At 40.6% G+C, this 16,716-nt stretch overlaps 1 protein-coding gene across 3 annotated transcripts in view; it reads left to right on the forward strand.

Annotated features, from left to right (window-relative positions):
• Positions 1-16,716, forward strand: part of tecrl (trans-2,3-enoyl-CoA reductase like) — an 84,315-nt gene that overhangs the window by 23,230 nt on the left and 44,369 nt on the right. Inside the window, exons 8-12 of one of the 3 annotated variants that reach the window (XM_062983740.1) lie at positions 486-529; positions 2,729-2,786; positions 6,442-6,527; positions 9,022-9,067; positions 10,638-12,367. In XM_062983740.1, the coding sequence (XP_062839810.1) occupies positions 486-529; positions 2,729-2,786; positions 6,442-6,527; positions 9,022-9,067; positions 10,638-10,663 (260 nt within the window). In that variant the 3' untranslated portion in view covers positions 10,664-12,367. Of the gene's footprint in view, positions 1-485; positions 530-2,728; positions 2,787-6,441; positions 6,528-9,021; positions 9,068-10,035; positions 12,368-16,716 lie in introns of those variants that run through there. The other 2 variants (XM_062983739.1, XM_062983742.1) reach the window with 2 other exon arrangements.

Below are 16,716 nucleotides of genomic sequence, written 5' to 3' on the forward strand. Positions count from 1 at the left end.
CTGCGAATGCGCAGAGCTTCGCTCGCTTGCGCAGTGACATAAGGCACGCAAGCCACCCGTCCATGCGAGCGATGGAAGCCCTGCTCACAGGAGCCAGATGGGACTCCTGTGCGCAGGGCTTCCATTGCTCGCGCGGACGGGCGGCTTGCATGCCCTACATCACCGTGCGAGCGAGTGAGCAAAGCTCTGCACATGCGCAGAGGAGTCCCATCGGCCATTTTGGGTGATGGGACTCCTCTGCTCATGCGCAGAGCTTCGCTCGCTCGCGCTGTGACAAGCCGCCTGTCCCACGCAGAGGAGTCCCATCGCCCAAAATGGCAGTTATGTGCGGGGCCTTGGAGGGGCGCAATTTTGGGGAGGGCGCGGCCACTAGGTTCACCTACAAGGCGAAATTACCTAGGGCCACTACTGCATGCATGTACCCACGAGTAAGACCCAAATAGAGTTCAGATCATGTTAACGCATGATTTCATTATGTTTTCTAGCATTTGGGAACAAGCAAGTTACTTTTGCTGCCCTTGTGTTTCTGGTATGTATGGGTAAGAGGTGGAAGAATAATAAATATTTCTCTGGAATGTAATTTTGCATATCAATATTAAGAGGATATATTTAAAATGTTCAGATGAGAAACTTCTAGTGTATATGTTGACAGGACCATGCAAAATTCCAGGCTCTATATAAAGTAAAAAAAAAGTTAAACTTTTGAGTATGATTATACAGTTATTACTTTTTTTTAAAAAATAGAAAATATATTTACATTTACACCGGAGGCCCTGGTGGTGCAGCAGGTTAAACTGCTGAGCTGCTGAACTTGCTGACCAAAAGGACAATGGTTCAAATCCAGGGAGGGGGTGAGCTCCCACTGATAGCCCCAGCTTCTGCCAACGTAGCAGTTTGAAAACATGCGAGTAGATCAATAGGTACTGCTCTGGTGGGAAGGTAACAGCGCGCCATGCAGCAATGCCGACCACATGACCTTGGAGGTGTCTACAGACAATGCTGGCTCTTCAGCTTAGAAATGGACATGAGCACCAACCCTCAGAATCGGACACATTTAGACTTAATGTCAAGGAAAACCTTAACCTTTTATGTACTTGCATTTGAATAGTTTCCCACAGCTTTGTCACTAAACTCAAGGGATTCTTCCTCCTTAGATTTAACGCTTAAATTTCCTTTGAACTTTAAATGTCAGAATCTGCATATTTTTACAGAGTACTGTCTCGTTGTAGCCGGAACTGGGGAAGAAAATAATACTTACTCAAATGAGAGATTGAAGACAAGAACTTTCATTTTTTGTTCAACTGTCAACATACTTTCAGGGGAAGCAATGCTTGCTTCTGCTGAGTACACCTTGTTTTTAAAGGAATCCATTACTTTTATAATATAATTTCCATAATTTCAAGTTTAGACCATAGAGTAGATCTTCCCATTGTATAATCCACAATGACAAATAACGATCTGCTAAATGTAACAGCATGCCATGGACACTTCACTGAGAGTTCGTGACAATTAAGATGGACAGGTATGTGCCAAGTCTATAACTGAAATCAGTATTTGCTTGAGGCCCCTATACACAGCTGAATAAAAATCCACATTCTCTACTTTGAACTGGGAAACATGTCAGTGCGGACTCAGATAACCCAGTTCAAAACAGATATTGTGGGTTGTTCTGCCTTGATATTCTAGATTATATGGCTGTGTGGAAGAGCCCTTAGAACCTGTATTTATCTTGATCAGTCCAAATCTCTGCGAGCATAACTATGTACGCCAGATTATAAAGCTTGAATCCTAAACATATTGACATGAACGTAAGCATTACTGAATTTTTTAAAAAATCTACATATTCCAAAAATGTCAGAAACAGGGTACTTCCACACAGCGCAAAAGTCCACTTCGACCCAAGTTTTAAAAACCCGGGTCGGGGCGGACTGTAGTCTGCACACCAGCCGCAAAAGCCCATGCTTTTGTGGCTGGGTGTCCAGATGTTCTCCCGGTACCTTCCAGGAGAACACCCAGACACCATAACCACCTCCCCAAACCTCCCCAAATTCCTTTAAAATGTATCAAAAAAGAACTGATGCACCAAGAGAGGGGGGGCAGGAGCAATTTTCCTCCTCCTCTCCCACCCCCCTTTTCTTGGCACGTCACTCCTAAGCGCCAGGAGAGGGCTGGCAGAAAGGAAATGCCAGCCGGGTAAGTTATTTTACTTTTTAAAGGGGTTAAGTGGGCTTTTGGGGTGGGTGTTGTTGTCCTCACAGTTTTCCGAACTAATTTAGCCTGTAAAATTGTGGGACATCTGTCTGGACTGCAGGAAGGCACGAAATGAACCCACTATCAAATTAATTCACCACAAACCAGGGTTTTCTAGTTTGTGATGAATTAATTTGTGACTTCCAGAAATGTCATTGGAACAGCCCCCTTTTTGATGCGGGAAGTCCCTCATTAAAGGAGCTGTCTGGATGGGCCCACAGACTCAAGAAACTGCATAAATCAGCATCTTGTTATTTTTTTTTCCAGGCTGTACCCTTGGAAGAAATCATTTATATATATATATATCTACGGTCTTGGTGGAAGCTCCCTTGCCCTTATCAAAATGATTTTTATAAGAACAAGAGTTTTTGTGATTTCCTTTGTTTGTTACATTTTCCCCATGTCACTGAATCCCACCTGCATATACAATTGTACAATGAAAATCCAAGTATCTACTGATATGTGACATATTTTGCAGATGTGTGAAGCTGGGAATCATTTTATCAATGTGGCTGTAGTCCATCAAAATCAATCAGGTATGTAGCTTGTCTTTCAGCTCTTTACCTATGACATTTCCCCCTAGCATTCTTTTTTTGTGTAGAGTGGAACATTCTCATTGTTAAAAAAATGTCAGCTTGTCACAGCTTCTTTGCTTGTTCTGTTTTTGACATAAACTACCTGCATAAAAATAGAAAAGTGGATAAGAATGACTGCTGGCTAGCTGGTAAATCGTAGGTATGTGTGATCGATAAAAAAATGTTTCAAAAGTCATGACAAAACTAGGGGAACCAGCATTTAATTTCTAAAGTGTTCCTAAAGTATCATTAGTAAAAATTTTGTTTCTATAATGAGATTAATGAAATTTTGTTACTTTTCATTATAGTAATTGTGCAAGTGCAGAAACTTCAGGGTCTCCTTTCTCCCTCATTTTTACAGCTATAGGGGTGGAACTTGCTACAATGGTAGAACACATTTACCACTGTTAGCCCATCAAGTTTCAGAATGTTTCAGTTATTCACACATTTTTGGGGAATTTTCCAAAAATTTTGGGGAATAAACAATATTTTTAAAAACTACAATAACTATCTTCTTGGATTTGCTTTATAATAACACAAGATGACAGGGGATCATTCCCCCCAACTTTTTTTTTTACAAATTTTTGACAAAAACCTTTAAAAAAAACTAGAACAGCTATCTCATTGAATGTCTCTCATATTAACCAATAGAACTTCCATTTAGGGATTTCTTCCCAGCCCAGCACACAGATTAGAATCAGGGTCCTTCCACACAGTCATATAACCCAGATTATCAAGGCAGAAAATCCCACAATATCTGCTTTGAACTGAATTATCTGAATCCACACACCCATATATTCCAGTTCAAAGCAGATAATGTGGGATTTTATTCAGCTGTGTAGAAGGGGCATCAGTCAGTCCTCCTTTTTTCAGATTCAACTGTTTATTGGAACTCTGGCTGGCTGCTGCTACAGAGGGACAAATCTCTCCCCTATCCTGATTGGGGCTTTCTGATGCTGAGCAGAGTTCTGGGAAATATAGTTTAGGGCAGAGCTTTTTGAATTCTCTGGCATAGGGCTCCTCGCCTTCCCAAACTACATTTCCCAGAACTATGTGCTTTCTCAGTCTCTTTCCCAGGAAACTCTTTTGAACAAGTGGAGACCCTGATAAAGGGGGGACGAGAGACAGGGCCTTTTCAGTGGTGGCTCCCCGCCTATGGAACGCCCTCCCCATTGAAGTCAGGCAGGCTCCCTCCCTCCTGTCTTTCCGAAAGAGGACAAAAACATGGTTATGGGACCAGGCATTTGAGCATGAGTAACAGCAAAAATGAGATAAGAACATATGACCTACTGACAGACCCCACATGAACATGGAAAGCGCCTTAAATGTATATTTAAATGTATAATTATGTATATTTTAATGGATATTCTTAATTTTATTGTAATTTTTAATCTTGATGGATTTTTAAATTTGATGACAACTGTTTTTAATGTGTATGTTTATATTGTAAGCCACCCTGAGTCCCCTGATGGGTGAGAAGGGCGGGGTAGAAGTGATGTAATAAATAAATAAATAAATAAACTCTGCTTTCATCCTGCTGCTTCTCTCTTCTAATGGAGAGAGGCCATTAATTTAAAGAGGAAATGCAGACTTTGCTTTGCTTTCTTGAAATAAAAATAAAACTGACTTTTGGAGGCTTCTAAGATTTACAAAATTCAAATGAAAAAGTATTGGGTAAGTTTCGATTCTTCAGTTTTAGGTACAGGCCATGCCCGCACATCAGATATCATGTCATAAGTATGAATTTGATATGACTGTTGGCAACTAATGGAAAATTACACACCCCTAGTAAATAGGTGAAGATCCTGCTCTGCAAGCTAGCCAGAGCCACCAGCCACCAGCTATCCTACTCTCCAAGTCCTGGACATGAAAGAGGGAATAAGGAGAATGAAGATCATTGAAGCAATGCCTCTACTAACCCTTCAGTGTGGAAAAAATGCATCTCCCTTCTCTTATGATTGTTATCACCATCCATCCTCCTCCTTTTTGGTTGGGAGAATGTGGATTTGCTGTACTGTGTTGTGCTGTGGTGAAGGCAACACTGAAAAGGAGCTATAACAGGGAGGAGGCAGTGGCAGCATGGGACAAGGGGATCATTGTTACTTCTTACCTCTTGATTGCTGGCTCCCAAGCTATTACATATTTCATTTGAAAGATCCTATCTCCCTTTAAGATTCTGTTTAAATTCTAAGGTTGTTGAGAGCATACAGGTGAAAGCTCTCTTATTCCACCAGGGTTTTAACAATTTACTGCAATGGGATTTAAATATTTTTTTGTTAGTTAATTTTCTACAATTTGTCTTTTAATGAATTTTAGTTTTATAGAGTGTTCATTTTTTTCATAAAATAACACACACAGAGAGATTATATGTCAGCCTTGTATAGTGGTTTGAGCATTGGACTAAGGACTTCATCACACAGAGCTGGAGAAAATGAGAGAAAGTGGGGTTCTGTCTTTAAAGAAGAATTTACTCACTCCCATCACACTAATCTTCTCCGTCAGCTTCTAACTCAACCATCCGCTTAATTCCCATCACATGGGTAGGCGATGACTCCTCCCATTTCAAGGATACCAGCACACTTTTTAAAATAGGCATTCAGCACTGCTTTCAAGCCCCTTCTACTGAAACAGAAGCACCTTTCTTAAGGCGGCACTTTGCCTGGAATCATTTGCACTGAGATTTCCTCCCATTGTCCCTCCAGAATTTTATTTATCTTTAAAAAAACCTCACCTTGGATTGTACTGAGTGGTGTTAAATTAACCCTCATCTTTCCCAGAGCCTTTGCATTGGTGATCATAGGAAGTGGATTTAAATTAGCATTTTCCCCAAGCCTCTGCAGTGGCGATCTGGGGAAATTGGCATTTTGGCTCCTCCCACCCACAGCATCATCATTTTATATACAAGCGGGCAACAAGAGTGTGCAAGGGGGATTAACATCACACAGGGAAATTGGCCATTTTGCTCGTCTCTATGTGGAAAATTGAAAAGAAGTTAATTGCCAACCAGCTTAGGGATCGTTGGAAAAACCAACGATTTAAGAAATGGTAAAATACCTCATCCCCACAATTGAAACTTGTGTCCTGTGAAGGGCACAGTGGGTTTCTGTTTCTTAAATGTGTAGAAACACTGATTTTATTGTGTGTGATGAAGTCCTACAACTCTGAAAACCAGGGTTCAAAACCTTGCTCAGCCATGGAAACCCACAGAATGATTTTGGAATACATTCTGAACAAATCTTGCCCCAAGAAATCCTTCTTTGAAAAATACCTACTTTGTTCCATGGGATATTCTGTCCTTAGCTATACATATTGAATAAAACAAGTCAAGACAATGTTTGAAGTGGCAAAATTTCCTCCATTTAAAAAATAAACTAATTAGCTAATTTTAACAGTACAATTGAGATATGGATGTCGCATTGTACACTCTATATCCATATTTATTCAAATTAAGACACTTTGCAACTAGTTATTACACAGAAATCAATTAAAACTCATAATGAAGCATGAATGTTATGTAGAGGATAACTTCTCCATGGGCAATAAAAATTAATAGCAGATAACAAGTTTATTGTAATCTCTCATCTCAAATTATTCTTTTTTCTTTTTTTTCCTAAAGGGAAGTTAACCTCTTTTCCAAGTCCGTCAATCAATCCTTTCACATGGCTCTTCACATTGGTTTCTTGTCCAAACTATACATATGAGGTATTCTTTTTTTCTTTTTGTCACTTCAGCAAAGCTAAGCAAGTAATACCAAGGTGCTAAATTTCAATATACCTCCCACCCTGGTAGGATATTATACTAAAAGCTGTGACTTCAGTGGTACAGGTTTGGGGGTGATTTTTCTTGGCATATGGGAGTTGTAGTTCTCCCTTATACAGAAAGCACTGAACCCAGCCGACGTCAGTTCTGCCCCAAATTTGGCACACAACATGGCCAACTGTGCATACAGGTGGGGTTTGGAGATGATTGACCTTGGCATATGGGAGTTGTAATGCATCCTTATCCAGAAAACACTGAACCCATCTGGACTACACTTGGAGCACAGACCCAACATGGTCAACTGTGAATACTAGTGGAGTTTGGGGCTGATTGACCTTGGAATATGGGGGTTGTAGTTCACTCTTCTCCAGAGAGCACTGAACAAAGATGATGACAGATCTGGACCAAACTTGGCACACAGACCCAACATGGCCAACTTTGAATACTGACAGAGGTTAGGAAAGATTGACCCAGCATTTCTGGGAATTGTAGTTCACCCACAATCTTATGCATTTTCTAATGGAAGCATTCATAAAAAATCAAAAGCAAAGACTGAGGTTTTTTTTGAACAAATAGTGTAGCATATGACCAAACCTAATATCCAAAAAACTATGGCCTTTTCAAGTAACCCAGGCATCGCTGGGTACCCAAGCTAGAATAGTTATAAAAGTGATTTTTTGTATGAATGTATCTGTGCAGTGGGTGGTGCAACAATATATTTTTCTGGTCGAGGCTCTGACTTCCATAGAACATTGGACCAAACTTGGCACACAGACACCCTCCCCCCTCATGATACACTTTAAGTCCTGGTGAGCTTTGGGAGAGGATGGGCCATGGATTATGGGATTTGCAGTACCTTCACCCACTTCAAAAGATCACTGTGACCCCCATGAATAATGGATCTGAACGAAACTTGGCACATAGACACCATGTGACCCACTTTATACCCTGGAGTGGTTTGGGTGAGGATGGACAATGGACAATGGGATTTGCAGTTTTTTCACTCACTTCCAAAGACCGCTGTGACCCCCACAAATGATGGCCCTGCACCAAACTTCACACAGATACTGCATGACACACTTTATGCCCTGGAGTGTTTTGGGGGACGCTAGACAATGGGATTCACAGTATCTTCACCCACTTCCACTGTGACCCCCGCCAATGAGTGACCTGGATCACACTTGAAACACAGACCCTCCATGATGCACTTTACATCCTGGTGAGATTTGCAGGACAATAGGCCATAGAGAAAGGAATTTGCAGTACCTTCACCCACTTCCACTGACAACTTCAACCCCCTCCCCCCACGTAAGATGGACCTGGGCGAAAGTTGGCATACAGATCCTCCATGATGCACTTTACATCCTGGTGAGGTGTGAAGGACCTTGGGCCACAGAGATTATGGATTATGCAGCACTGTCACCCACTTCAACATACCACTGCGACCCCCACAGAAAACGGACCTGGACTAAAGTTGGCACTCAAACCCCCCATGATGCACATGGTGAGGAGTGGGGGGGGGTGGACCATGGGTGATGGGGATTGCAGTTGTCTGTGGAAATACCCATTTCCATAGACCACTGTGACCTCCAAAAACAATGAACCTGGACCAAAGTTGGAATTTAGACCCCCCCCCCCCCACCCACCCGTTATCCACTTTACATCCTGGTGAGGTCTGGGGAAGGATGGACCATGGATGATGGGATTTGTCGTGTCTCCACCCATTTACAGAGAAACGGACCCCCTCTGACAATTGACCTGGACCAAACTTGGCACAGAGAATCCCCATGACCCACTTTACATCCCAGTGAGGTTTGAGAGAGGATGGACCATGGACAATGGGATTTTCAGTACCTCTACCCACATCCAGAGACTGCTGCAAACCCCATCAGCCATGGGTCTGGATAAATGTCTAATGGGTCCATTCATAATTTCAAAAAACAAACTTTTTCATATAACCCAGACATTGTGGGGTACCCAAGCTAGTGAAAAATAAAAACAGTCATCCAGTGAGCACTTGAAGAGCTATCTCAGTGTTTTCTGTAGATTCCACTGAGTGCTCCCTAGGATTTGTTTCTTTTTCTTCTTCTTTGCATGAGATTGTATGCCAAGTCACCCTGGCTCTTGGGGGTGCCATCCTGTTTTTCCTTAAATGAACTAAATTGGAAATACTTCAACCATTCTGTGTACTCTCAGTAACAAGTGGTTTGGGATCATTTTGCCTACTTAGTTGTCAAGACACCACTGTTCAGGAAAGTGTGAGTAAAGCAGGTTTATCACTGTTGGAAATGAATCTGTCAAGGACACTTGAAGAGCTGAGTTTGAGCCCAGTAGCCAAAGAAATAGTTTGATCAGACTAAAAGGAAAGCTGGCAAGACATATCAGAGAGCAACTATTTAGATTTCAGAGGAGTGACACTTTTTTTTCTTTGTGACAGATTGGGTCTTGGATAAGCTTTACAGTGATGACACAAACTCTTCCAGGTAAGAGCAAGTTATTAGATAACTAAACAAACTATTGCTATTGATGGAATTTTGAATTTGCTACTACTCCCTTCTGCAAAAGGCTTCATGTGGAATATTATTAGAACAGTTCAGAATTTTCCCCCCCTGAAAACAGAAATTACAAGTACTATTTTGTACCAAGCATCAAAAATTGCACATAAATCTCACAGTAGCTCCCACTGGTGATAATTTTTTTTGGATTGTGTTCTTGCATGCAATAACAAAATAAGCAGTTATTTAGCTCCCTACTATTGGTTTTCTTTAATGCCCCAAGAAACTGAAACATATATATTTTAAACTGAAACGAATGAACACATTTTAAATGGTATTTTGTTTTTGTTATTTCCAACTATGATGACACAACAGAATGGAAAAAATAAATCTATTCTGAAACATCCCTTTTCTGAAATAAAGGCATCCTAAATGACAAAGTAATTCAAACTATACAGCTTCTATTCCACAGGGACTAAATTGTGGTTTAGGCAAATGTATTTGAAATAGTTACTATTTATTGACATACGGTAGAAGATTAAATATGAAGAATAAACATGAACTTAATTTTCCTTCACTATGGGGAGAATGGTTCAAACATATTTAGTTTTGATGGATTATTTTAATGTACTTAGATGTTGTGCAATCTCCAGAGTGCAATTTGGAGATGATGGAATCCTTAGTTTTACTCTACATTTCAGCAAATAACTGAGTAGAGACCCAGAACTATATGAGATCTGCTCTGTAGAAGAATTTTTGCTTTGGCTCTAAAACATAATAAGGTTATAGGATGTTGACAGAGCTTTAAAAAATCGCGGTTTCTCCATATGGACACTTCCTTACTCAGGGGTATCAACTCTAGATTTCTCACTCTAGGATGGTGGTGATAAGAATAGCTGCCCCAGCATGTTGGCATTGATACTCAGCCCTGGGGTCCTTTTTTCCCTCCTTTCTAGTTGGCGTTTTTGCATTTTTTATGGCAATCCAGATGGCACAGTGGGCTCGAAAGAAGCACCAGCAATATCTGAAGAGGTGTATTGCATGCCGCTGGAAGAAAGCAGCTGTGATTCCATTTATACTGTAAATGTAAAGAGAAACAGTCCCTAACTGTCCTGCCTGGATGATGGAAGTAATGTGCTCAGAATGATAAGATTCAAGAAGCTATGCAAGATGGATACTTAGGGCCCTCCCAGACAGGCCCTATATCCTAGAATCTGATCCTAGGTATTTTGTTTATCCTAGATTATCTGGCAGTGTGGATTCATATAATCCAGTTTAAAGCAGAAAACCTGGGATCAAATCCTGGGATATAGGGGCTGTTCGGAAGGGCCCATAGAGAAATGAAATTTGATAGTTAAAATTCAAATGGTTATTTAAGATTATCAGAGGGGCTAAAACTGAGCAAGGGAGCAGTGCAAGAAGCCACAGGTTCCTTGCTAACAAATAATTCCTGTCTGTCATAAGTCTCTGTCAGAGTTTTATATTATTTAGGTCATTTCTTATGTGAAAATGGATAAGTGTTTGTAAGAATCATGTCCTATCCATGTTTGACCAGCAGCAATCAAGACACCTGCTAAAGACTGAGTGCTATTAATAGAGACTGAGTAAATCTGGAGTTTGTGAATGTGAATGTGAATGTGATGGTGACGATGATGGTGTTGCTGTTGGAGTGAAGCTGAAGAGAAGTTTGAAGACAGAAACCAGAAAGGTCAAAGCTTGAAGATAAGAACTCTTTGTTTTAGCTGTTGATAAAAGCAAAGGACTGTTTTGTTTATATAAATCTTTCTTTACTAAAAGACAGTTTGTTTTGGAGTTTTTTCCATGGACGAAGGGTGCAACTTCCGCAGAAGGGGTTGAATATTTGGAACCCCAATTTGATAGCTGCAACAGTCTCAGGGACCTTCCACACAGCCATATAACCCAGAATATCAAGGCAGAAAATTCCTCAATATCTGTTTTGACCTGGGTTATCTGGGTCCACACTGCCATATATTCCAGTTCAAAGCAGAAAATGTAGGATTGTATTCAGCTATTTGGAACGGGCCTCAGGCCTCTTCTACACTGCCATATAATCCAGATTATCAGAGCAGATAATCCACATTATCTGCTTTGAATTGGATTACATGAGTCTACACTGCCACATAATCTGGGATAAAATGATAATCTGGAATCAGTTCCTGAGATATAGGGCAGTGTAGAAGGGGCCTATGAGACACTATATCTTGAATTAAATAGAGCAGTCATCCGACACCATGGGTATAGCTGATTTCCAGGATTTCATAAAAAGCAATTCCACATTGCCTTAAAGTTAACTTGACATTTGAACATTAAGTTTAGGCTCCTTCTACAGTGCCATGTAAAATCCAGATTATCTGCTTTGAAATTAATTATGTTGCAGTGTAGAAGGGTCCCTAGAGTAACCAAAATGAACACTGGATTTGATACCCATTTGGGAGCAAGTCCCATTAAATTCACTGGATATTAACATCTGGTTCATGCCTTGGGTCAGCTGTGTCTACTAGCTATAATTTACATAAAGCAGGGATTGGTAAAGTGAATATTATTTCTGTTTATTTCCTGTTATTAAAATGGCCCCGGAAGGGCAATAATGTCCTCCATATTTCGTAGAAAGTACCTGAAAGTACTTGGGGGCAAAAAACTCTTGATTTTTTTGTGGTTTCAGGTGCCATGTATGGGATGTCACAGCCTTCCAAGGTCTTCTGAAAAATCAAATCTTCCACAGTTGCCTACTTCTGACATAAACTAGATCTACACTGCCATATAATCCAGTTCTGTATTTTATATGGCAGTGTAGATGAGGCTATAAATGATAGTAATAATTCAGCTTCAAATCCTCACATATACAGTTCACTAGGGAGAAAAACTTAACATTGTTTACAGTAATGAAAATAATAATTTAAAGATCTTAGTTGAGCAGATTATGGTGATCTTCTTTTCATTAGGGTCCTGGAGTTTATTGCCTTCTGTTTAGGTATCCTTTGAATTAATAATTAGGTAGAAAAACAATTGTCTGAAATAATATACAACAGTAGTTAAGATGAAATATTTTCTGCTGCTCAGTTATTACAGAATTATACTGGTTTGTTCATGCAAATTCAATCCCTATATGTCCTGTAATCTGAATAAATCATTTTGTTCAAGAACTGATTCAACAACAAACAATTAGATGGATAATGTTTGCCCATTTTCATTGCTTTCTTTCCTATAATACATATTATATTACTCTGTGTGGTTATTCTTTGAAATAAAATTATTATTTTTGGAAAACAGTATCCATTGAGCTTTTTTTAAATTTACAAAGTTATACTAACTTTTTGTCAGGCAGCATACAGATGTGTTACAAGTGAAAATGAGAAAAACACAGGCAGAAGCCATATCTTTAGGTGTAAATGCACATGGAAGTGTATAACTGGAAGTCCATCCCATTCCCTAGCAATATTCAAGGCCAATAATGCGCACCTCTGAGATCCCACTGATACACATCCCTTTGTCATTTTCTCCCCTAATTGTTCTTCATGAGTTCGCATGCATGAACTATTTTCAGAGATATCTTGTTTTCAAGAAAAAATACTGAAAATGCAAATGAATACGAACAGTTCTGTAAAATCTAGATCAGGAGTCCCCAAACTAAGGCCCGGGGGCCGGATGCGGCCCTCTGAGGTCATTTACCTGGCCCCCGCCCTCGGTTTTATAATATAATATATTGTATATACATATAATATTGATAATAATATTATAATTTAATACAATATAACACTAATAGTATTACCATAGAATAATATTAATTATATATTCTATATTACATATAATATTACTAATAATATTACAGTATAGTGGTATAGTTCAATATAGTAATACATAATGCTAATATTGTGCTATGCTAATAATATAATATATTGTATGTACATATAATTTGTAAGCCACTCTGAGTCCCCTTTTGGGTGAGAAGGGTGTGATACAAATGTAGTAAATTAATGCAGTAAATAAATAAATAATAGATAAATACATTTTAGACTTAGGCTCGCCCAAAGTCTGAAATGACTTGAAGGCACACAACAACAACAACAACAACAACAGTCCTAGAATCATAGAATCATAGAATAGTAGAGTTGGAAGAGACCTCATGGGCCATCTAGTCCAACCCCCCGCTAAGAAGCAGGAAATCGCATTCAAAGCACCCCCGACAGATGGCCATCCAGCCGCTGCTTAAAAGCTTCCAAAGAAGGAGCCTCCACCACAGTCCGGGGGAGAGAATTCCACTGCCGAACAGCCCTCACAGTGAGGAAGTTCTTCCTGATGTTCAGGTGGAATCTCCTTTCCTGTAGTTTGAAGCCATTGTTCCGTGTCCTAGTCTGCAGGGCAGCAGAAAATAAGTTTGCTCCCTCCTCCCTATGACTTCCCCTCACATATTTGTACATGGCTATCATGTCTCCTCTCAGCCTTCTCTTCTGCAGGCTAAACATGCCCAGCTCTTTAAGCCTCTCCTCATAGGGCTTGTTCTCCAGACCCTTAATCATTTTAGTCGCCCTCCTCTGGACGCTTTCCAGCTTGTCAGCATCTCCCTTCATCTGCGGTGCCCAAAATTGGACACAGTATTCCAGGTGTGGTCTGACCAAGGCAGAATAGAGGGGGAGCATGACTTCCCTGGATCTAGACGTTATTCCCCTATTGATGCAGGCCAAAATCCCATTGGCTTTTTTATCTGCCGCATCACATTGTAGGCTCATGTTTAACTTGTTGTCCATGAGGACTCCAAGATCTTTTTCGCACACACTGCTGTCAAGCCAGGCGTCCCCCATTCTGTATCTTTGATTTCCATTTTTTCTGCCGAAGTGAAGTATCTTGCATTTGTCCCTGTTGAACTTCATTTTGTTAGTTTCGGCCCATCTCTCTAGTCTGTCAAGATCGTTTTGAATTCTGCTCCTGTCTTCTGGAGTGTTAGCTATCCCTCCGAGTTTGGTGTCATCTGCAAACTTGATGATCGTGCCTTCTAACCCTTCGTCTAAGTCGTTAATAAAGATGTTGAACAGAACCGGGCCCAGGACGGAGCCCTGCGGCACTCCACTTGTCACTTCTTTCCATGATGAAGACGACGCATTGGTGAGCACCCTTTGGGTTCGTTCGCTTAGCCAATTACAGATCCACCTAACCGTAGTTTTGTCTAGCCCACATTTTACTAGTTTGTTTGCCAGAAGGTCGTGGGGGACTTTGTCGAAGGCCTTACTGAAATCTAGATACGCTACATCCACGGCATTCCCTGTATCGACCCAACTCGTAACTCTATCGAAAAAAGAGATCAGATTAGTCTGGCATGACTTGTTTTTGGTAAATCCGTGTTGACTATTAGCAATGACCGCATTTGTTTCTAAGTGTTTGCAGACCACTTCCTTAATGATCTTTTCCAGAATCTTGCCTGGTATTGATGTGAGGCTGACCGGACGGTAATTGTTTGGGTCGTTCTTTTTTCCCTTCTTGAAGATAGGGACCACATTCGCCCTCCTCCAATCTGCTGGGACTTCTCCTGTTCTCCAAGAACTGTCGAAGATGATTGCCAGTGGTTCTGAAATAACTTCCGCTAGTTCCTTCAATACTCTTGGATGTAGCTGATCTGGCCCTGGCGACTTGAATTCGTTTAGAGTGGCCAGGTGTTCCTGGACAACTTGTTTCCCTATTTGGGGTTGGATTTCCCCCAATCCTTCGTCCATTCCATGTTGCTGAGGTTGAAGATGGCTTTCTTTTTGTGAGAAGACCGAGGCAAAGAAGGCATTAAGCAGTTCTGCCTTTTCCCTATCCCCTGTCACCATCACCCCATCTTCTCCTTGCAGTGGCCCTATCGCCTCCTTTTTCTTCCTTTTTCTACCAACGTAAGCAAAAAAACCTTTTTTGTTGTTTTTTATGTCCCTGGCAAGCCTGAGCTCATTTTGCGCTTTAGCCTTGCGAACCTTTTCCCTACAGGTGTTGGCTATACGTTTGAATTCTTCTTTGGTGATTTCTCCCCTTTTCCACTTCTTGTGCATGTCACTTTTGAGCTTTAGCTCAGTTAGAAGTTCTTTGGACATCCATTCTGGCTTCTTTGCATTTGTCTTATATTTCTTCTTTGTTGGCACTGTTTGCATTTGCGCCTTGAGTATTTCACTTTTGAAAAACTCCCATCCATCCTTAACTCCCTTGTTTTTTAATATTGGCGTCCATGGGATGCCGCTCAGTAATTCCTTCATTTTTTGGAAGTCAGCTCTCTTAAAGTCCAGAATGCGTGTTTGACTTGTCTTAGTTTCAGCATTCCTTTGTATTGCAAACTGCAGGAGCACATGGTCACTTGCCCCTAAGGATCCAACCACTTCAACTGTATTGATCAGGTCTTCCACATTTGTTAAGATTAGATCAAGAGTTGCTGATCCCCTTGTTGCCTCTTCTACCTTCTGGACCATAAAATTGTCTGCAAGGCAAGTGAGGAATTTGTTGGACTTTGTACTCTTGGCCGAGTTTGTTTTCCAGCAGATATCGGGATAATTGAAATCGCCCATGACTACTATATCTCTTCTTTGTGCCTGTTTGGCACCCGGTTACCTTGATTCTTATCCAGATGCTTTCAAGCTGGTTTCCCGGATTACAATCTTGCATTTCTTCTGCAACGTAACTGTTTTTGACATATAAAGCTACTCCCCCTCCCTTTTGTTCTATTTCTGTGAAAGAGGTTATAGCCCTCAATGGTTAAATTTCAGTGATGGGAGTCATCCCACCAGGTTTCAGTGATGCCTATGACATCGTATGTGTGCTACTGTGCTAAGAGTTGGAGTTCGTCTTGCTTATTTCCCATGCTCTGAGCATTAGTGTAAAGACATGTAAGCCCCTGTGACCTCCCCTTGAGCTGTTTATTTGGGATTATTGTGCTTTCCATACTTGGTCCTTGCTGTGTTTGTGCAGCCCTCCGTTTAGCCTTTTGGCGGTTCCCTGTAGTCGTGGGTAATATAGTGTTCGCCAGGCTGTTGTTCCCCTCCCCCAGTGGATCTAGTTTAAAGTCCTAATTAACTTGACTATCTCATTGGCCAGAAGCAGGAGCACACTTCCCATTGAAATCCTGATAAATGTATGTTGGTTAAAATTGTTTTTATTTTTAAATATTGCATTGTTCTTTCGTTGTTCTTGTTGTTGTTGCTTTTTGCACTACAAATAAGACATGTGCAGTGTGCATCGGAATTTGTTTGTATTTTTTTTCCAAATGATAATCCGGCCCCTCAACAGTCTGAAGGATTGTTGTTGTTAAGCCCTCGGCTTAAAAAGTTTGAGGACCCCTGATCTAGATGCTATACACTGTGTGACTTTTTTAAAAAAAATGTCTAAAATATATTTGAAATAATTTAATAGTCATACTACAATGTTTGGATGATTGTTTCGTGAAAGAAACCTAATAGATGTTCCAAGTAAACTGACGTTGAGAAGATTACTTGCTGATGGGAAGGATATCTTTCTAAATGACACTAAGCCTTGGATCAGTCTGATCTGGAGTGTCTCAGGAGGAAGGACATAAATCTTCGCTTCCATTTTGAGAAATTCCATAGGGTAAATTCAGAAGTGAAGTTTATTGGGTAAGGGGTATTGTTCAGAGGTCATCACAA

This window comes from Anolis carolinensis, chromosome 6 (assembly GCF_035594765.1).
Source record: "Anolis carolinensis isolate JA03-04 chromosome 6, rAnoCar3.1.pri, whole genome shotgun sequence".
In the NCBI taxonomy this organism is placed as follows: domain Eukaryota; kingdom Metazoa; phylum Chordata; class Lepidosauria; order Squamata; family Dactyloidae; genus Anolis; species Anolis carolinensis.